General features: G+C 45.0%; 1 protein-coding gene across 8 annotated transcripts in view; it reads right to left on the reverse strand.

The window, feature by feature from the left end:
- Positions 1–22,853, reverse strand: part of PTPRF (protein tyrosine phosphatase receptor type F) — a 371,326-nt gene that overhangs the window by 235,903 nt on the left and 112,570 nt on the right. For all 8 annotated transcript variants that reach the window (XM_080603450.1, XM_080603448.1, XM_080603454.1 and 5 more), the window contains one exon: positions 2,318–2,479. In XM_080603450.1, coding sequence (XP_080459576.1) covers positions 2,318–2,402 — 85 coding nt within the window. In that variant the 5' untranslated portion in view covers positions 2,403–2,479. The remainder of the gene's footprint in view (positions 1–2,317; positions 2,480–22,853) is intronic.

The following is a 22,853-nucleotide window of genomic DNA, read 5'->3' on the forward strand; positions in this document are numbered from 1 at the left end:
ACATTACTTTTAATAGGAGAAATCTAAGTGCTTTGCAGATCGGGAGCCCAGCCATCTTTCTGCTGCTTCCTAGCAGTGCCGCAATGGGGATGAGGCAGAATCACAGCGAAATCCCAAGAACAACCATATCACATCAGGGATCTATCCAGACAAGTAAACTGTCTTTGACTGGGGCCAACAACATGCTATGGGGACAACAAAAATGAAGAAGGTGCATATGGGTGTGCTTCTTTCTCAACCTCTCTTTCTAGCTTTTGCAGTAAGCTCCAGTGTGCAGGATTTTACCACAGCTCCCCCTCACCCTTCATTTCTCCACAGTGCCATATTCACTACCGTATTTTGCCCACCTCCATCACTGATGGCAGGACATGAAACACGCAGGGTTTGGGGATGATTTTTCTTTCCTCCCCTTACAGAGATGCAGAGCAGGTGCTTCACACACTCCCAGACACTGAGAGAGTCGGTGGCAAGAGTCAGTGGGGCAAGAGAAGCTATTAATTGCCAAAATACACAGAGCAAGACTTGCCATCCAGGAAACCCTCAGTTAACCTGCAGTGACTGCAATGGTTAAAAGGTCACTGGCCTCCAGATTTGCCTTGCAGATTAGGTACAAGTAATTCAGAGCTGGTCTGCGCTAGAGAAAAAAGCATACATACTGATATGTTTGCTTCTCGAGACAGAAGTGTTGCACATCTGAGACACCAATATTTGGATCTGGGCCTGTGAAACAGAGCCAGTTTTCTTCAATTCAAGCACATTGAAAGTATTCCACAAAACTGGCAAACCGTTCTACTGCAGATTATCCTTAGGCCAAGAACCATCCTAGGACACCTCAAACTCCACCAGCTTGTGCATAGCTGACGGAATGATGTTTTTATTCTTTGCAGGGGCCAGGATAAAGATTATGAACCTTGGAGAATTTTTTCACACTCCAGAACATTAAACACATAATTTTCTGTGCCAGACTCCAAAATGGGCTACAATGTGTAGACATAAAATAATCTGAATAAATGTCTTCCAGCAGCATCAGCAGCCAGGGGAGAAAGCTGAAGGAGGAGACAGCTGCTGCCCCCAGTTTAATTAGGCATCTCAGACTTACACAGATTACACAGTAATCTGCTGCCTGTACAAACCACCCTTGGTGGTGGCAAAAATAGTGAATTTGTATCTTTCTTCACATCAATCTTCAATTTTTTCTCCAATTTCTCTAAATTTACTCCTTCCCTTTTAGTCAAGGACGTTGAAGAACCCCAGTCCATTGCTGTTTTTACGTTCAGCCATGCTCCTACTGGCATGGAGACCTTCTTCAACTTTCATGAAATCACATCTTAATTATAAGCCTGGTGACAAAGAAAAGCCTGAGGGAGAAGCAGATGGTTGGTGGCAGCTCAGGAGGTGCATCATGGTCACCTCCCGGCTCCAACTGAAGCATCCCTTGGGCCCTGGATGCTTTCAAAGGCACTGAGTATTCACAGCTGCCACAGAGCCTGCAATGAATGTGTGAACATTTGGCACTCTGAAAAAAATGAATCCTCCAAAACCATTGTATGTTAATGCACAGAAGCACTCAACGTGCAGACATGGGCAGAATTAACCAAAGCACCACAGCAGCTAATGATGGGCTGTCCATCAGGATGGGCAAATCCTACTGAGTTATTTTCAGTAGTCCACCATTAGCCAGCTTTCTCCTCTTGTCTGCCCACAGCAGCCTTTTATGCACAACTTTCTCCTTGCTCTGGACAGAGCAAATCCAAGCCTGTGAGAGCAGCTCTGTTAAGGCTCTCAGAGTCCCAGGCATGGGCACAGCAACTTAAAGCATCACCACAAGAAACGTTTGACTCCAATTCTACCAAAATACAGGTGTAGGAGAGCTACTCCAGAAGGTAAAAATCTGCATCCTTTCCCAGCACCTCTCAGTCACCCACTGACTTAGGAGAGATGTCTCAGTATCGTACAAATTAAGAGCTGGTAAAAGAACAAAAAGTAATGGGGATTACTGCAACCCCAATACTTCTCTCTTCCTTCATCCCCCAACTTTCTTTACTCTTCTGTACATATTAGAAATCCAATTGTCAGGTTTTTATCTTGCAGCTATTACAAAAGCTCATCCAGCACTTGAATAAACGCTGTCAGCCTTTTTAGTTCTACTTGTGCCCTTTCACACACAATCTACCTGCATTGCACATATTGGAAAATAAGAAATTAGGAGGGTTGTTCCTTATTCCTCAGTCTTTCCAGTACGCACCCAGAAGACTCAGTATTTGTTGAAAGAAAATTTGCAATGCATTCAGGCCTTCCAATAATGAGCGTTACTTACTGTCAGCTCCTGCTAAAGGCAGCATCAAGCAGCACAGGATGACTGCTGGCACTGTGAGTACTGAGACGCAGAAGTTAGGCACCATATTCCAAAGTAGAGCAAGTCCTCTTCAGTCTGAGGCAAGTGGTCAGCACATCCAGTGTTACAGACACAGACTTACTCCTGCAAAACAAGAGAGGAAAAAAAGGAAAGTGATTAAATATGACGCACAGATTAACCACTGATATTCCAAACTAAATTGTAAGGTCACAATAAATATACTAATAGAGCTGTTAAGTGAAATTTAACTATCTTTCCTGCTTGAGCAGCATAGCAGGACAATGGTACCCCACAGTCCAGTAAGTTGTTTGTTTAAGGGTCATGAGCCACAAAAGCATCACCATCTTCCAGTCTGTCTTCAGGTCCAGGCTCTATTATGGCCTATTAAAAAAAATCCTTTAGTTGTTGTTATTATCCATGTTTGTACAAATAGTTCTGAAGGTGCATGTTACAAGAAACAGCATCTTAAGCTCATGTAACTCTTCTTCATTCATCTGCCCAAGAGAGAAGTGCTTGATTGCATACGTAGGGTGGTTTGCAGTCAACTACATTAAACTTAGCTGGGCCCATTCAGCTAGGCTGATGTACCAGAGCATCCTTTTGCAGCAGCAGCTGTATCTGCATCTCAGATGGGTCCAAACAGGAGCTGAACTGAGTCATCTCTCAGTTCACAGGGCTACTGGGGATGCCAGGAGAAAGTAATTGAGAAATATGCCTTTGAAGAGACGGTTTACCCAAAGCAAAGAGCTAAACTTTGTCCTCCCTAGAAGGGAGAGGACTGACTTAAAAGGACCAAACGCCCCTTCTCCAAAACCAAGCCAATAATCTTTGCAATTGGCTCAACTTGTACATCTGCCTGGATATAGAAACACAGGACATTCCGTGAAACCCAACCAGAAAGACAGGTATTTAAGAAGAATGCAATTTCTGTGTATCTGTGTCCTTTATCTTTTCATGAGAATATACTCAATTTACCTCGAGGATAAGAATCCAAGGTTTGCCAGTTAAGACAGATTTTAAAGGAGCCAGCAAGCCCCATTCACTCAAAGCGACAACATTTAACAGGGACAGTGGCTCACTCAGTGTTGGCATCTCAACGCAAGCTCAAGAGTCATTCAAAAGTCAGTGAGTTTCTCCTTTGCTAAGCTGCAAGAGTTATCAGAAGTTACCAACAGAGCAACAATAGTGAAAAATCTCACCCTGAAATATTTCACCTTGAAACCTATTTCAAGCGTATGTCCATGCGTGCACAAACTGTACATAGCATGACCCACCACTCTCTTTGCATTAGCTGAGATTTCAGAAGTATATTTAAGATTGCTCTAACAAAGATATTTGCATATTTTCCTCTTTTTTTTTTTTTGGAAGAGGATGATTTTTTTTTTATTTTCCCTGAGAACCACAGAACTTTTGATGGAGGCAAGTATCACATATTACGAACATGTTTACTTCTGACAGAAGCATAGCATTCAAAGAAAGCCAGCAATGACAGTGTTCAGGGAAATCCACACGAAATCTCAAGAGAATCTACCTAGGCAAATATTTACATTGCACCATACTAACAAACAGCAGATCATGATTCTTCTCCATTCTGTTACTGTATTTGCACAGTAAATCTTTTCACACGTTATAATATCACACAATACAAAGAAATCTTTATTTATGCAATGTCTTCTACAGCCAAGACATCTGAAAATACTTTACAAAATAACCTAGTTCTAACCTAGATGCAGGGAGAATACTGATCATCTTATCCTGCTTTTATTATCTCAATGAAAAAAATAAATCCAAGTGAGCTCAGCAGCAAGACTTTGAATACCGAAGAAGAGGCTCTTCGGATCAGCCACACTGGGTTCTCTGTTCGTCTCCAGCCTCCATATTCTCCTTTGTCCCTTGCCAAAGAATTACTAAAAGCACCATTAATATGTCTTAGGCTGCAGAGAGAGAGAGCTGTGTCTCTGTAACTACATCAGCTCTATTTCCAACAGGAAATTCGGTTCAGTCCCCGAGCAGTTTGCCCAGTGTCAGCCAGCTCTCCAGATACGGCACGCAGGGGAATGGGAAGAAGTGCCCGGACTAAGAGAGAAGATTATCTCTCTACATTCTCTATGTGCGGTGCTAATTTGTACAGTTTGGAGAAGGAAACCCGCTGAAGCACACTTTGAGCAGCATTACATCTGGGAACACCCAACAGCAGCCAGAATCTTAAGAGGTTACTGTTCCTGGGGAAAAAAAACACTGAGGGTTGAAATTATTGTGTCAAAACTAACGATGTGTGTCACACTCTCTCAGGTTAGGACAGCGAACGAGTTTTACAGGTGGTGCTGGAAACATCTTAGGTATGTATGGGACCAGATTGGGGATGGATAGCTTTCAGAGAGCTTTTCCTCTTTCATTCACTTCCATTAACAACAAAAGTGCCTGATCTAATGGTGTATCTCGAGTGCAGATTGCTCAGAAGTCATGTGAATGGCACCTCCACAGCCCTCATTCAGGAGCAACTCTCGGGAACACAAAAACCTCAGCTGAAGAATAGGTCTCTTGATTTCTGTCGTCTTTCAGCAAACAACATCAAGTTCACTCCCATCTCCAGCTTGACAGATTCATAACTTTCCTCTCAAGCCCATGAGATACATACAACGTGCATCAAGCAAAGCTGATCAATTGGCAGTTACTTTACCAGATGCTTTATAGACTTCATCTTTTTGCAACTGTTTAGTTGCTACAATAATTTACCATCTGGTGGAAAAGCCAGATTTCCCTATGCAAGACTGCTGCTCTATCCCTCCAAAGTGAATGCAGCACCTTTGGCCCTTAACGGGAACAATCTTCTCCATTTCCTCTTTCCACGGCTGCTCTGTCTATGGAAAAGTTGTCTACATACAATATTTAAAGCCCTTTAAATTGGAATGTTTTAAAATTTTATAAATCTGAGTAGCTGTCATTCTCTTTTGAAATTGAAAATATGAAAAAATGTCTCTCCAAGTGGTTCAGCAGCGAGGTGCTCTCCCCCAGCAGGACGGCCCCACGCTCAAAGCAAGGTGACGGGGCGCGAGCTGAAGCCCAATTAACCCTGAGAAGGCCGGCGGTGCTCTGACAGCTCTGAACAGTCACCTCGAACAAAGCTGTAGGTTTCCCTCCCCTGGGGCAGAAAGGCAGCGTGAGAAGGAAAATAGCTATAAACCAAGTAATGTTGGTCGGTTTTGGTAATCAGCTAAACAGACGATACAGGATCAGTATTGCTTCAGCAGAATAAAGTCCAATAGCAAACAATCAGCCAATGTTCTTAAGACTCCATTTCTTTTGCCCTGACAACCTCACGCCCTTCAAGCTGCTCTCCTCTGCATCTGGAATTATCTCCTGTGCACCAGGCGACCTCAAGTCTCTTCCTTTGAAGGCCTCCTTTAATCTCACTGCTTTGACTAGCATCCCACAACTAATATTGCATCCGAGCCCAGACACTGTAGAAAAAGATCTTTCAAAAAATACACGTACATTCTCACTGCTACTTCTGCAGCTGGTCCTGGCAATATTGTAAGCCCTAGACCATGCAACCCAAAAGGAGGCTGCAGCTAAGCATTCCAGATGGTTTTGTAAAAACATCTGAGTTTAGCAAGCTAAACTCCATCCTCTGCTCCCAACTCAAAGTTAGCACTACCAAGTGCTAGTCTGGCAGAAAACTAGAAAGCTGGAAAGCAAAACAACAAAAAAAAAAATCTGATTTAAATATAGCTGATTTTGCTGTGGGGCAGGTGGATGGAAAAGAGGAGGTCCTGAGAACATTTTTGAAGCCTATATGGTTTGATTCTTTCAGACAAGCAGAAAAAGCTGGACTCATTTAAAACAGAGCCAAGAATACCAACAGCTCATATGGTACTAGGAAATTCTGGCAATGAGCACGTCCCATAGGAGACTGCAAAGAGATTAGAAAAAGCAGTCAACTTTAAAGAGTCGAGAGGAGTTTCAAACCAGCGCTGAATAGCTCGTGTCCTCTATGAACTCTCCTGGAAAATAAACTGAACTGAAGCAAGTGTCACGTGGGTCACTAGCCGTGAATGGCATGGTGAAGAAAAGCATCCCCAAAGCAAGCAAGCCTGCTCCAAAAGAGGGACGAAAACATTGTATTAAAATGGCTTTTTATTTTAAGCTACTTTGCAACCCTAAGTATCTAACGAGTCAGCCCAAAAAACGTTTCCTGCAGGAATCCCTGCACATCCAGGGGACTGCCAGGTTCCATTTCGTGTCTGACTACTGACACTGCATTTGCTGGAGACATGTAAGAGTCTCCAGAAACTCACAGGACAGGAAGGTAAGCCCAGCGCATAAGCAACGACCTTGTCTGACCTGGAGACAGAGAAACATCTTCTCATAAAGGAGCAGGAATCAATTGCATTTGCTTTTCAAGTTGGGAACTTCTTAAGCGTTCTCAGCTTGAGCCCAAGGATGAAACGTCAGAAGATACCAACTGGATGCCAGCCAGGTGCTAGTGAAGGAAGGGCTAAAACTGTATCAGCTTCTCCCAACTGCACCACAGGCACAAAATAAAAGCCAAATCTAGTTGTCTTTCTGGACACCTAGCTGCAACTCTGTGTTTTACACAAATACCCTGAAGGGCAATCCGTGCTTCAGAGGGACCCGATCACCGCACTATTCCGAGCTGTCACCCAAAGGAGGCTAATCAGGGCCTGACCGAGCAAGGAGGGGCCACGTGCCACACAGAGACAGCTATTTATTCCATTAAAAATGAGCACAATAATTGGCTACAGCTCAGCTGCTTCATTCTGTATCTAACATCTCAGCTGTGCTCTGAATGAGGAGGAGGAAAGCCATGAGACACCGTATAATTCAAGATCATATTGCACACATTAGAAGTTGTAGAAGCGCAGTTACACACGAGTTAATGACTTCTGAATGTTTCACTTCACTACATTAGTATTCCTTTAGCATAGATTTCTTTGTGCTTTTCTGCAAGAAATATAATATAAAGAGACTTAGGGAGTACAGCAATATGGCCAAAAAAGACAAAATGAGTCTCATTTCACTCCAAACTCCCACATGCAGGGAAAGTATTAGAGAAATACAGTGGGGAGATATATGGAAGATGGCAACACTAACATAGGTTTGGGGAAGAACTTCGTATGAACTTGCAATACAGCAAAACGGCCAAAAGTTAAAGCAACCACTGCACGAGCAAAGGTATCGCACCTCCAGGACCCAGGTGAGGGCAGGCCTGGAGCATCAGGCCACAGGCTCTCAAACCATCTGGAGAGAAGGGATGAGCAAAGCAATCCGAGAACTGGGAAGGATAAAAATCTCTGTCAAGTCACAAGCGCTAGACAGACTGGCTAAGCAAGATGGGGATTTGATAACCATCTGTAAGTACATGAAGGATACAAACACCAAGAAAGGAGTGGAGGAGTATAATTAGCCACGGGCATACAACTGTGAGTAATGGAATGAGACAGAGCAAAAGAAAGTGTATGTTGAATATTCTCAGTAAACTCTCCAAAGAAAAAAAATAGGAGAGAGAATAAACCCCAGCAGGAAAATCTTTCATCATTTGTTTCAATGGAAATTAAAAATGGGATGGAAAAAACACAAACCAAAACAAACAAAAAACCACACACACAAAATACCCCACAACGCGGGAAAAAATATCCTGAGCACTGACAGATCAGTGGGGGGGAATACACCCAACAGCAATAAACAACTCAGTAATACTTTGAAAGGTTCTCCTTCCTTATCTTGGCAAAGTATTAAAGAAAGTGTGAAGACTTAGCAACGAGCTGGCCCAGCTGCAGACCTCTGCGATGCTGAACACACAAACACAAACCTGACCCCCCCGAGAGCAGCAGAGGGAAGGACGACGCCAGGATTCACGCACAGCTTGGACACTCCTGGCCGCCTCATTAGCCACATTTGCTTCTGAAGTTATTAATTTCTGAAGGTGTCACTGCCTGCAGACAATCCTAGATTAAAAGGTTGTGTTGTTTTTTCCACTGAAACAAGGATTATGAAGGGCCCTGTTAAAGAACTGGAGCGATAAGTCAAAACGTCCGCTTAAAAGATAGATCAGCCTTGAGTCTCAGGAGCCCAGCCATCACTCACGCTGAGCACTAAATACAGATCGCTGTAGATCACCCTACCCAAGTGCAGAGGTTCCTAATGCCTGCTGTAAAGTCTCCTTAAAAGCAGGTAACTGCTGCACGCATATCACCCTTTCAGCAGAGCCCTTACTGTGTTCATGGAACAGACCCAACTGCACAACCAGAGGCACGGACCAAAGATCCAGAGCAGTGGAAATCCTGCAGAAATTATAAACAAAAAATCAGCTATTCCTTAGCTATCGCCAAATCCACTAAGGTGGAGGAATGTACTCCTGTATCAGCCACTCCCCCAAAGCGAGAATTCCTGCATTTGCTCTACAAAAGACTACACACACGACAACAACGTACGCTTAATACAAATGACCACATAATTACAGGCTTATGTTCAGCACAATGGAAAACAGCACAATGGTTAAAATCACAAGGTACCAAGTCCTCTCCTCTAAACCCCAGCTCCTTGGCATCCAGTTTCGCACACCCAGGACGTACAAACAAGGTTTTAAACTAAAGAGAAGAGAGCTGAGAACCACTGCCCTTCTGGGCCTGCTGCTTGCAAGACACTGCAGTTGATCGCTGTTTGCTGGACAGCTGTGGCTCTGATGCATTCCTGCAACGCTGAGCCCACCAGCTCCACGTCTCTCAGACTGCCAGGAACAGGCAATGCTGATCGGACAGAAGGTCCTGGGAGCACCAACACTGCTCTACCCAAACCAGCAAGAACGCAAGCGATGGCTCAGATGAGGGATAAGCTGTCCTTCGAGCATTTGCATGGTGCCTGCTGTCTTCAGACCAAACTAAACTCTAAATCAATCCTAATTCAAACAAAATCATTTTCTTATTTGTAACAATGCTTTTACTCCATCCACACATCTACTCAGCCTCTTTTGAGGCCTCAGTGTAGAAATTTTTCAGGGCCCTTCTGGACTGTGAACAAACTGTAGCCCATTCTCTCTTCGCTTCTCAGGAATTTACATTTCAAGCAGCTACAAGAACAGTTTTCATTTGCAGAATCCATGAAAGTCAGACCTTAGGAGCACATGAGCTTTCATGTATTTTATTTCCTCAATTTTTGCTTCAACCACAGAAGGTATATAAAGAACTTGTAGCTGAAAGAGTGGCTCTTTTTAATGAAAAATCCCTTACATTTGCTGTAAATTCAGTTACGTTTTTATATAATGTAGCACACTACCTGGGTATGCTCAGTTAATACTTTCAGATTAATAGCTTATTCCAAAACTGCTTTTGCCAAGACCTCAATTTCTGAAATTTGCTTATCTTTTATATTTAGAAAGACTGGGCATGGTACTTGTACTAAGTCCTCCATTACATTTTTAGCAGTTAAAAATTGATGCACAGAACTCCCTTTTTAGCAGTACCTTTTCTTCCTTAATTGCTGTCTTTAACCTCCCATCATCTGGTAAGCCCAATTTTCACACAAGACAATGGACACTGATTTGGCTAAATAATTTATCTTCTATGTATAGATGTTGTAGTTCTTCAAAGCGCACCTTGGATCTTTCAGTTTTCCTTTTATGCTCGTTATGCTTTATACTCTCTACTACCAATACGTGGGGGTTGAATTTCCAAATTTTGAAGTGTTCCAGCTCAAACAGCTCCTCAAACCTGCCATCGAGCTAGTGTGAACTATTCCCAGCCTTGCTAATTTAACTGCTTTTTCCAGCTTGCTTTCTAATGCTCCATTATTGCTTTCAAACCACATCAAGGAACCATTGCACTATTTTCTCCACTTCTTCTCTGCTCTTACCTTCTCCCATTTTAATTTCAGGGATGCTTTGAGTAACTTGTTCACTTTCTTTAAAGTTCTTTCTGGAGTTCAGCGTCACTCTCACATTTTGATCCTCTGCTTGGCCCCTCCGAGCCCACTGAGTACTCATACACTGCGTGCACCGGTCACGGTCGCTCAGGAAGATGTACACAAGGATCCCCCACACAACTAACCTCGCTGACTCGGATTAACAGCAGCTTGACAAACGCATGGGTGGTTAGATAATGCCAAGTGACTACCTGTGTCCAGGGCTATCTCAAGCCAGGCTGTGGGAAGTGTGCGTGTGCTGGCGCTGAAACCTCCACCCCTCAGCCACTGCCGTATGTGGCAATGCAGAAAGGCCCTACTGCTCTGATCCTGCTAACGGAGACGACAATCCTCCTCCACAGGTCCACCAAGCTCCCGCAAAGCAGCCTCGCTAGCCGTGGCTACCGCCAGCACTGCTGCATCAGACCAGACCCACATCCAGCCAGCCCCAAATTCCAGCTGCAGCCTCGTCCAGCAGCTCCTAGGACAGCGCAGGAGAGAGCAGCGGGCTGCCACAGGGCAGGTGTGTGTCTTCCCAATGCCATCACTCAGTAGACAACCTATGCCCTACTGGAGGCTTTATATACCCAATTAAACTTTCTGTAATTCTCATCTTGTAAAACTATGAACATTTCCAACGCTAGATTTTGGAGTTATTCTCTCCTAAAGGGTTTTGAAGTTAATTATATCTTAGTTGCTATTACTGTCTCCACCACAGATACTGCTTGAACCCCATTATTGTGTGTATTACTGAAGGCTAAAATAAGAATAGCTGCTGCTTTGGTGTGCTCTAGAGCTAGTCTTTCCAAGAAACTGCTTCTCTAACCTTTGCCCAAACGTTATATATGCTCAGTTTATATGCAGGTAGTTAACATAGCCCAGTAGGGTAAATGGGCTTATTAGATTTATTAAACTGAATTCTCTCTGTGCAGAACGCCCCCAGCATCCTGCAGTCCTCTGGCTCTGGAGGCATCTGTGTGTTACCATGGAAGACGGCACCCAGAAATTCCCTTTGCAACTAATAAGCAGCAACTATGAAAGCCCAAGTTTCATGCAATTGTGTTCTGTATGAAAAATGAAAGCTGTTTTTGTAACCTATAAAGAAACAGAGATGCAATCAAGCTTATTACAGTAAGATGCTAAATTTATGATTATTCTTCCCCCGCCACCCAGGCCCCCTTGCTTTGCTCTGGCAAAAGAAAACACCCTCTGAGGTAGCATATACTACATAATGCTCAAGCCATGCTTAAGGGATGTAAATAAAAATCTAGTCCTAGGTGTAATATAATGTTTAAGATGAAGAAACTGAAGGTCTGTAAATTAAGAAATCCTGAATTAATGGTTAGAAGTGGGTCTTAACTCTGACTCAGTCCGAAAGTACAATTTCTCTCCTTCAGCACCAGTTTGAGCTGGAAATTAAAATTCAGATTTCTTGAATCCCATTCTGCACAGTAATGCACACAGAATATCTCCACATCAGATTCTGCATCACTCAGATTTGCCACTGTGTGTTGTAAAGAGTGTGATGGAAGCAAATCAATTAATACATGTTACAAGTCATCTTTGTTTGGCAGATCATGGCAACAGACTTCCAAGTTCCTTAATGGCTACAGGGACCTGAGCAACAGCTGCATCAACACTGCAGCAAATCCACACTTTTACACTTCAACCTTAACTTGGGTATCCAAAAGAAAGAAAGAAAGAAACAAACCAAAACACCTCTGCTTCCAGAAGGTTGTGGGTTTTTTTGTGTTTTTTTTTTTTGTGTGTGTGTGTGGTTGTTTTTTTTTGTTGGAGGTTTGGTTTTTTGTTTTTGGTCATGGTTTTTTTTTGTTGTTGTTGTTTTTAAGTAATCTCATTTTGAAAGTTTCATCTTCCCCAAATTTTGAGAGCATTTCCTCTGTATCCCAATTAGATCTTCCAGTTCCCCTTTATACTCTTCACCAGGGGAGTGGTCCCATGCAAACAGTCTGAGATAAACCTGAATTCTAATAAAAAAAACAACCTGGAAAAAAAAAAGATGTACCTCCAAAAGCCTGCCCTTTTGTAATGGAGACTTCTGCCAACAGCAGATGGAAAGACCTTTGCAAAGGTAAGGCAACCCATATGCCGCCTGCAGGAACTTCACGGCTTTACTTTTGAAATTATCCACTCTTTCCTTCCAGGCCCCGGTCTGTACACGACCTTCGGAAAGAAGATATACATAATGTGCAGCTTCTTGGAAAGCCATTCCGTAAAACCTAAGGAAAGAAAATTACTGCTACTTGTTTTCTCAATCCATTCATACTGAAGTGCATGCTTGGAGCCCCTGAAATCTGATTCAATGTACGTTTTACAGTACTTATGAGGAAAGCTATTTTAATTTTGTTAGTTGCCAGGACATAAAATCCCGAAGGCAAAAACAGAACAGATCTTAAAGGGGAACGATGTTACCTAGCTTGATGAAAAACAAAGGAAAGGTTAAGCAGGACCTGGTTAAGCAGGACTCCAAGGGAAGGAAGCAGCTCCCGCACACGGCTGAGGGGGCTGACGGCACGAGAGGCAGCACCTTGCTCATCACATCCAAACACACCGAATTAACAGCGGCACAGAGCAGCTCCTCAGCTGCCAGCAGGCGAGGGCTCTGAGGCCCTTAGCGACGTTCGAGGAGCGTGCTCCAAGTTTTCGGCATTTACTTTGGGATTCGTGGTGTCGCCAGATGTCCAGGCCTTTTCTTACCTGCAGACTAATGCATCAAAGTGGTTCTGATGATGTTCCCTCTGAAGGTTCATCTGCTCGGAGACCACGGCTCTGTGTACACTGCCCAGTCCATTAGTTACGCTGGACCTGAGCCAGGCATGACCATAGGGGCGGTTTTACCGAATTAGCTGGAGCACGTAATACAGTTCCTGCGCCAGGTCTGTGTTTTAGTCTGGCTACTGGAAGGCAGGACAAAGACATCCTCGAAATGTTTTGAATCAACTTGAATTGCCAGCCTGCCCTCACACTCGCACAGCACTTTGCACTGCATTAACTAAGGTGGTTATGATCCAGTAATAACATCATCCAAAACAGAATAGATTTTCTGAGGCCCAAGGCATCAGCTGCCCACTAGCTTAAGAGCTTTCCTCAATGCAAGGCACCCTATCCTTACAAGAGCCAATAATCAGACCCAAATGGTTTCAGGTGCATCTTGCTCCCGAAGACCCCCTTCTTTCTGTCCCAGCCCAGCCAGCAGAGCCCTGGCATCCCCTCCTTACGGAGGGGACCTGGCGCTGGAGCTCGCCGCCTTCCTTGTCGACCTTCGGCCGGAGCATGGATTCTGCGTCACAAAAACCTTCCCCAGCAATATGATGCAAGGGACGCCGTACGAGAGATCTTTGCTTTTATCCTTGTGGCTTTTAATAATTACGCGCATACGCAAAGAGCTTGCAATCGGTATACTTTGAATTAAATTTTAACCAATTTATGAAATATTAAAAACCACATTTTTTTTTTTATAACATTTTAATTGTAATATTACAGAACTCATCTGGTAACACCTAATTATAATTCTAAATGAGCAGCAATTAACAAGCTATTTTATGGTGCCTAAGTCCAAAATAAACAAGGTCAGGACAGTCCTGCAAACGGAGCTGCTCCTGTGCACCCTACTGGGAGGCCAGCATACCTTTGGGACTCACTCCCTCCCCTCTTTCTGCACCAGAGCATCACAATTCAGAAAGCACAGAGAATATCAAGTACAGATCCTGCAGTACCGCAAGCCCCTGGTCCAGAAACAGACAGCTCTGCTCCTGTCACAGCATCATTGGGAGTGACATGTGCCAACACTACTTTGCTGCAGGGGAAGGTAAGGGCAGACCTGGTGGGAGCAAACACCCAGCAGGAAGCAGAGACCCCAAAACGGGATGGGTTGAGGACGGAGCAATGAAGGAGTCTCTCCTCCATGCAGAAGCCAGCGCACCTATTGTCTGAAAAAATTAGTTCGTCTTGGCATGGGGAATATTTCAAATTCCCCCAACGCCTAGAAGCAGGAGGAAGGCTGGGCTGCAGAGAGCGCCACAGATCTCAGGTCAGAAATCCCAGGACATTTCCCACTGACTTGGATGCTGTCCCAGAAATTTCTTGGAAGAATCCTGCTTCCTCACTCCTTGGCTACCAAATTAAGTTCTTCTGCCTGGTGAGCATCCACTGACAGTTTTAAAAGTAGCTATAGCAGAAACCTACCACGCCAACAGCATTGTAGGGATCAGCTGGCAGAAGTCCAATGCCCAGAGACTTTGCTTTAGAATTCATTACCCACTGGTGACAGGTCAGGCTTAAATTTTATTTTTACATTTTATTATTTTAAAAGTAAAGCTCTTTGAGTTGAAAAGTGAGGAAGAAATAAATATAGGTAATATGCAGCGTACAAAGTAATTTTCTCAGAAGTCTTCTGAAAAGGGCTTTGTGACAGACTCGTGCATCTGTCTTCTGTTTCTTCCTGTCTTTCAGCGTAAATGACTCTCCAAAATACCAGGAAACACAACTGGAAGAACACAGGCCAATCCCTACTGCAGGAGGCGGCGGCAGCAGCCTAGGAACTTGCCTGATGCAGCTGGTATCCTCTCTGCCTGCAGGAGCAGCGCAGTGATATCTTACACTAACATTAAATACACAGAAACATTTGGAAAAGTATCAATGATCAGCTTTTTAAATGGAAGAACGAAGTACCCAGGGCACTGTCAGGGCTAAATCAGCAATCCAGCTCTGGGAGATGCTGGCAATAGAAGATGTGCTTTATGCATGCAGGTGGTTTATGAGAGACAATTTGTTTACAGCCCTTTTAAAAAGAGCACATGAAGGAGTTTGACTAGCAGTTCCCCAGGAAGCACTGCTGTTCGTAACAACGCTTACTCTTGCCCTCCGAGCTTGAGGACAGGGTTTCCGACGGACTAACCTCTGCGCCACGCCGAGAGCACGGCGCAGGGCTGCTCGAGGCACCACAGCTCCCGTCGCACTCCTGCCCGCCTGCAGAAGCCTCACACCAGATGGGTCCCAGCGGTGCAGAAACATCCTGGGCTTGCTCCGCAGCTGAGGGTGAGTTACAGGCACCTGTCCCTCCCCTCTCCTCGCCCATCCTTCACGGCACAGAGGGGCACTGCAATAAACACCCGATTTCAGTTGAGAACAGCTTTAGAAGACTTGGCGGTCCAGCCAGCCCGGCTTTGCTCAGACTAGAGCGTCCTGTGCCCGCGACCTGGGCCTCCCAAGGAAGTCAGCACTGTCTGATACGTTTTCTACAAACGCAAAATAAGTTTAAAAACAGCATGTATCCTCCCTGATGGTGTTTGTCAAAAACCAGCAAGACTCAGACAGCCAGCTGAACCTAACCGGTCACCTCTGGAAAAGTGAGATCCTTCCTGAGCAAAAGGAACAGAAGAACGCTGCAGGGGCTGAAACAGAGAGTCAGCACCTCACACAACAGATGACATCCCTCTGCACCCCTCTCTGCCAGCAAACACTGCAATCCATACCGCTTGGTCACAGGGCAAGGCTGCGGGATGTGCTGCAACTCCTTTTCCTCACCAGAAGCTGACCAAGGCTCACTGCACGCTGCTCTTGCGCCCTTCCCCAGCAGTGCCACACGCAGCCCCACTGTGCTAAGCCCTGCCTTGGCCTTACGTGCCGAGCAGCTGCAAGCTCGAACCCTTCCTCCACAAAACACCTGGAGGAGGCAGCATCTCAGGAGGCCAGCAAGCACGGCTGTCTGCCCCTACAAGTGCCAAGCAGGCAACCTCCTGGAGAGCATTAGCCACTGAGCAGTGCCGGGGCGACCAGAGGAGCCGGCAGGGCTCGCTTTCTTCCCTTCTTGTCTGTGCACAGGAAAATGATCAATCCCGCCTGCAGCAAGGATACGTAGGGAAGGACAACCAAAGGTACTGGCACAGCAGACTCACAGGTAGCGACTGCCATGAAGACCAACCACTAACAGACAGCTGTATGAACCTGCAAAAGTCGATTCTTTTTGAACAAGCCAACTGCCCTGGGAAATGCCACCATCACCAAACCCTTTTCCATCAACGGTACAAGAGTTTCTAGCAAGTTACTGGCAACAGAAAACTACGGATGCTTGGCCCTTTATTTTTGAAATCATTCTACTTGGATTTATCCCCCTACACGCAAGCCAAACTTACTTCAGCCGAACGAGAATCCTATAAGCCCCTCTTTCCTCACAGGAGAGTGGGAACAAGTAGAACAGCTAGTGCCTTCTTGCTTTACTGAATTCATTATACTAAACCAAAAGCAATGTCATCTTAACTTGAAAGGACTTTTAAAAGAGCTTGAAGCAATTCTGCTGCTGCAGCATTTTTGTATTTTGGATTAACTACAAGCCTTCTTAACCCCTCCGAGTTTGTAAATGCACATACCCATATCCTCCTAAGCTATCAGAGCAAGAAATCTCTAACATGTTAGCAAGCTGAGAGTTAAGTCACACAACATGTTTAACTAGTGTAATTTGAGCTCCTCTACACGTTGAAGAAGTCCAAGTTTTAGGTATTTTTGTCCACAAGAAAGGGCCTGCAGAATATGGTAAATTACCTCAGACATTCCACATGTCTCATGTGCAATTTCCTCCATTAGCATCCCAGGCTCGTGGGGACAATGAAAAGGTCAAAATCCTTCTACGGGAGAGTGCCGAAATAATATTAAATGTTACCTTTAAAACATTTCCAGTTAGTATTAACACGGAGAGGAGGAGTTTGTAAATTCCTGATTACCATCACAGACCCTTTAAGCTGTTTTTGTGGCACTTGAGTATATCAGAAGCTAGAAAAAAACCTTAGTAGCAACTTTCTTGAAATGAAATATTAAAAAAACCCTGCCACCAATAACTGCTTTTGTTTGATGCAGTATGTCATTTTCCTGGACAGCTGAAAGCCTTAGGCGGATGTGCAGAGAACAACAGCAAACCATCTCATCACTCTTTTGTTTATTAAACCCCAAGTTTATTCAAGTGGCTTTGAATCCTGAGCTATATAAAGTCTTCCGAGCCACTCCACGCTCAGCAATCGATAATGGGGGGCAGAGAGAAACAAAAACGCCCCTTAACTTTATTAACTCGCAGAGAAAGCATCAGAAAGCGAACCCTTTCATCTCAACTCGCGCAGGCTAAGAACAGCGAGAGCGACGGTGACCAGAAGCAGGCCCACGCCAGCATGGTGCGACTGCTATCAGCACTTCGGGTGCGTGATACAGCCCTTGCGAAAAGTGTTCCTGGACACAAGGCTCTTCTAATGCATTTGCTTCTATAAATACCACCTCCTGCAGAACTGGGAATACCAAGGCTTTATGTGGTTGACATCAGAGTGTGGACAAGCTCGCATGCTGCTGGTGAAGTTATTGATGTCTCCGTGCCCGTTAGCTGCTTTATTTCAAAAAATTCCCTCTCTGAAGTGGTGTCACAGCCAGGGAGATCTCCTGGAGGCCAGCAGGCTTGCTCACAGATGCGGTGGGGTCCCTTCCTTCACCCATTCAACAGCCGAGAGGAAGCAGGGAGTGCACGACCAACCGTCACGCAGTATTTCACTGCTAAACAGCCGCTGACCACCGGGCAGGCCTGTTCTTTGCTCGCTGCCTTCAGCCAAAAGGCCCCCAAGCATTTTATAGCAGGGACAACTGGGACTTTTTTTTTTTCAGCATTACTTTTCAGCTCCCCTCCTCCTCCTCCTGCCCCCAAACTCTTCACGCCACTGCAGAGCGCTTTCGTAGTGGTGCACCCCAACCATCACCGACACAGCACATGGATCAGGCTCTCTCTGGCTGCTTGTGCAAGGCACCGTTCACAAAACAATCAAAGAACCAATTTAAAGTGAAGTTTTAGGCCTTCTTCCAGCTCTGCTGTATTTTCAGAGGACGCAAGTATGTCAGGCCAGGTTCTACACTACGCTATAGATTAATGGATGCCAAGCAGCGCCAAAGTTGTCTCGGATAAATAATACCGAGAGGAGATGGATGGCATAACAAAAGGAAGATACAAACAGTCCCTGCTCAACATTACTTCAAAAAGCGCCATCTATACTCTGGCCCATTCACACAAAAAAGGAGAAAAGCCATTGTTATACATAAAACTGTATCAAAAGAGTGCCTTACAGGCCACCCTATCACTGTTCATTTTCCTACCAAATTCAATAAAAACATATACCTGTTATTCAGATTAAACAGCTGCAGCATTAAAGGTCTTGCTGCAGCGTTTGGGACGGTCCCAGACCTTGTTACAGCACCAGGCCTTGTTACAGCATGCCCTGCCCTTGCCGTAATCCAGGCAATGAGCATACTCATAAAGCTGACACGGGCAATTTGACTGGCAGGAAGTCTAGCCCCGGGGGTGCCATCCGTCACTGCCTATGGCTGCATTTCTCCCCCCTTTGCTATCTTTCCTCACACACTTCCCAGTGTTCAAGTGTGTTTCAAGACAGCTGAAAGGACGTCACCTGCAATCTCAATTCAGCACAACGCTAAGTAGCCAAGATGGTTCAGCAAGAAGGTGCCTAACTTTTTGAGGTTCATTGTACCTCTCTGCAAGACTAATTCGTTCCTGTTCCAGCAGTGCCTACAGCAGTGTCCAGCCCCTGCCCAAAATAAGGTGGGAGAAACACGCATTCAAAACAGGCAGGCGCTTTTCGTGCTGCGTGGTGGAGGAGCCGTGTTAGCAAGGAAGCACGCACCACAGCCGACTGCATCACCTAACGGATCCATTAGTATTTGGTCAATGACAAGAAAAGTACAGCCTTTCCTCCCCTTAGGTAAGACACTAATCTATTACAACTCTACAAGCCAGGGTAATTAATCAAAAGTCTATCATACCATATAAAACGAAAATGGCTGCAAGATGTGCCTGTACACACCAATTAATTATTAAGGGAACATTAGCTGAAGCTGTTCACCTGCCATTTAAAAGTCAGGGATAAAACGCAGGCACAGCACAGCCGGTGCCCCCCTCGCCCCACTTCGGGCCACGGCCAGCGGGTGGGAGCCAGCAGGTAGCCCCTCCAGCCAGCCCGCGCTGCAACGCCTGCACATGTTTGCCTGACATTTCCACTTCTGCTTCAAAATAAAGTCCTCAAGCAGCACGGCGAGGGCTTCCTAAGCAGTAGAGTGAGCATTCCTCGAAACCACCAACCGCGTTGTTTTCAGCTGTGTGCGCACGGCTGTAATCAATGGGAGCACTTAGCAGCGATGAGTACGTACCGGCAAGAAACAAAACGCCGGTCCTTTATGCCACGGCTGTATCTTCTTCCAGACCAAGCAACGAATCGAGACCGCCGGCTGCGCTGCGAGGAGAAGCACCGAGAGGGCTGGAGCTTAATTAAGCCGAGGTAAATACACCCCGGCTCAGGAGCAGACAAAAATCACCTCTGTAGCGCACAAGCCAAGAGCAGACAACAACACGGCAGCTTCAGACTCTCTCATATTTCTCCCGCTTATGACCTGAGCTTTATTCTAATTGCACAAATTGAAGAATGATTAGCAGTTGTGTGGACATTAAATGCCTTGTTGATGTAACCAAAACAGATTTGCTTTATTTGCAATGATTACTTAAGGCCATAGCTGCGAAACTAGAATGAATCAAAATGAAAACATACATTAGAAACACAAAACATCACCTCAGAAAGGAGGGGGGTGGCAATGTAGCCTCGATAATAATTTAAAAACCACACACTTTAACATCAGGCTTTCCAGAAACAGAGAGGCAGGCACCTTTTTCATGAAACACCATAAACCTGCAAGTGTGTTTCTCATCCTTTACAGTCCCCAAAATGAACTTTTATGAGTACGAACACTAACGAAATTCATCTTGACTATTTTTTCCCCCCAATCAGGCCTTCATATAGCAATCCATATCCAATTTTATGATAGATCTATTTTTTTTTTTGCTGAAAAGCATTGAGAACAATTTTTAGGATTAGCAGAAATACAGGGTCAGGACAGAGACCAGCTTCCATCGAGCCAGGCAAGTGCAGCGCCGATACCTGCAGCTGCCCGTGCTGCGACAACCTCTGCAGGCAGCACCTTCTCTGATGAACATCCAAATGGGTGTCAGCACTTCTGGTGGCGTTTGGGAGGTAAATACCGAGCTACAACTTTAAACATTTTTCTCTCGTCTTCCATCTTTCACAGATGCTCCTCTTCGCAGCTTATCTCCCAGCTGAACAGTGAGAAACGAGGACCCCAGACTGGCTGCCAGCCAGCCAGCCTTTTCAGACTTCATTTCTAATACCATTACCTATGAATACGTTAAATTTACTTGGCTGCCAGTCACCACCTCATTAACCCCGCCAGGAAAGCAACTAACATAAATAAAGCTCACAAAATATATAAATATATCTATATGGTAAGAAAGCCATACCCTCTTTTCTTAGCACATCATCTAAAAGGTAGATCTCGAGAGGTAAGTCTCTAGCCATTAACCAGCTACTTCCTTCTCCCCACAGAGGAAGAAATTGTGTTTCTCTCTGACAGCAATAGATGATGTTACTGTCATTACAGCTGTTTCAGAACAGTTTTAAACTACAGTCATATTTCAGAGCTACCTGCCAGAGCCCTTGTTCAAAACTTTAATCTCTCAATCTATTGTTTTCAAGAACAGCTTTTAGATTCAGCTGTCCAAGCCATCACGTACACAAAAGAAAACGCATACTTGATGGGGGATGATACAAGCCTACCCGCTGCATGCACAATACAGTTCAGGCTTCTCTGGCGCCTTCCCAGCCCGCATGACCAGATTTTGTGCATGCATCGAACAGACAGCATCGCAGGTGAAAAACTCCAAGAAAAGGTTCCCTGAAGGTAGGGACGGGCCAAAGTTGGAGGCCTTGTTGGACATCTTCCTCCCTGCACTGTGCAACCACCGCCAGCCTCAGCTGCTCTGCCTCTCCAGATTTTTTTCACTTAGCAAGTAGATCTCACTGGTTTTACTTGACTTTGGGGTAGACCTGCTAAGAGTTTTCTTTCCAAAAGACTTTTATGCATGCCGTATATACATCATATTTATGCATTATTTGTGCATTTTATATTTATGTCCACATATTTACGTAAAAATGATACCATGTATGTATTTCACCATCAATCTGTTGTAATTTTCTTTTGAACAGCTCCACCACCACCATTGTGCTTTGCTTTTACACTGGAAGCAGCAGAGCAGAAGAGGGCTGTGTTGTCAGCAGCAGGGCAGGTCCACAACTCCACTCCTGCCTCCCAACACAAGGACTCCGGTGGCCTCGCAGAGTGACTCCACTTTAGCACCTTTTACTCCCCAATTCTAAAATCAGCAATAGCACTCATCCGCCTCCTTGACACTATTTTGTGAGAACAGATTTTTAAAAGCTATGAAATGGGAAAGAGTAAATACCACTATCTCATAAACATCATCAGCTTACTCCAGTTACTAGACTTCCACAAAAACAGACAAAAATTTACCTTGCAAAAGTTTTCTGGACAAATTTATTCCTTGGTTTCTTTCAATTCCACTAAACGTTTTAGGTATGACCATTTATAATGCCATGCTGGAAAAAGGCTGCAGAACATTTGAATTCTAGTTTTCCCACCTTAAGAAAAGCCTACAAATACCAGGGTTATCTCTTATAACCCTGTGACAACAGAGGTTCAAGCTCTAGCAGAAGAACAATGAGATAAGAAATCAAAATGGTCATCTATCTGCTGATGGTGCATAAACACTGTATTTACCAGCACTTTCAAATACTGATTTCAGACTAACCTCTTTCTCATAATAGTAATAGCAGAAATGGCCATTTCAAAAACGCTGTCATCCAAATGTCACGAAACAAAAGAGAACAAATGATACTCCGGTGAGAGATCTACCTCCCCGCATCTCCTCTGGCATTTAGGAGCCAGCACGCAAGGAGAATAACCCGACTCTTCTCACCCAGCTCACTGCAAAGACTGAGCGAGCAGGGGGCCTGCACTGGCAGGCCGGGTAAATGCCTCCCTTCTATCCACAGCCCTCACACTACTTTGCAGATAGGATCCAGTCAGCACTCATCTTCTTAATTACGCACCAACAATTAGCAGGAATCTTGGTGGGCTGTGCTTTTCACCTGGTAAGAGGGCTCCGTGAAAAAGGGCTAAAACTAAGCGTGGCAGATGGAGCTATATATCCTGCCCATCTCTAGAGAGCAGATTTGTAATGCAAAACGCTGAATTCAAGATGCGACCCACGGATACACGGAAGCAATCAGAACCAAACTGATTAAACAAGACCCAGGTCTCCACACGGCGCACTGAATGCTAAGCAGCACCGAGGGTACCTCGGAGAGGAGACAAACGGCACGCCGAGCCACGCGCCAGCAAGATCGTCACCGCACGGCTACTGCCTCTTCAGAAACATCAGGCAATTCTTCTAGCAACCCTCCAAGGCCAAGGACATCCGCATCCCACAAGTAGCTGCTCCCAATCTCAGCCAGACATACTGAGATGAAAACCTGTGCTCACAGGAGCTGCCCGTTTCGTAATGGGGATGCCCGGGGAGGCGATGCTGCGATCCACACAGCCACATGCAGCTGCACTTCGTGCCAAGCTCTCAGATTTACAACACCCC

The sequence above is a fragment of the Anser brachyrhynchus genome, assembly GCF_964034855.1.
Source record: "Anser brachyrhynchus genome assembly, chromosome: 8".
In the NCBI taxonomy this organism is placed as follows: domain Eukaryota; kingdom Metazoa; phylum Chordata; class Aves; order Anseriformes; family Anatidae; genus Anser; species Anser brachyrhynchus.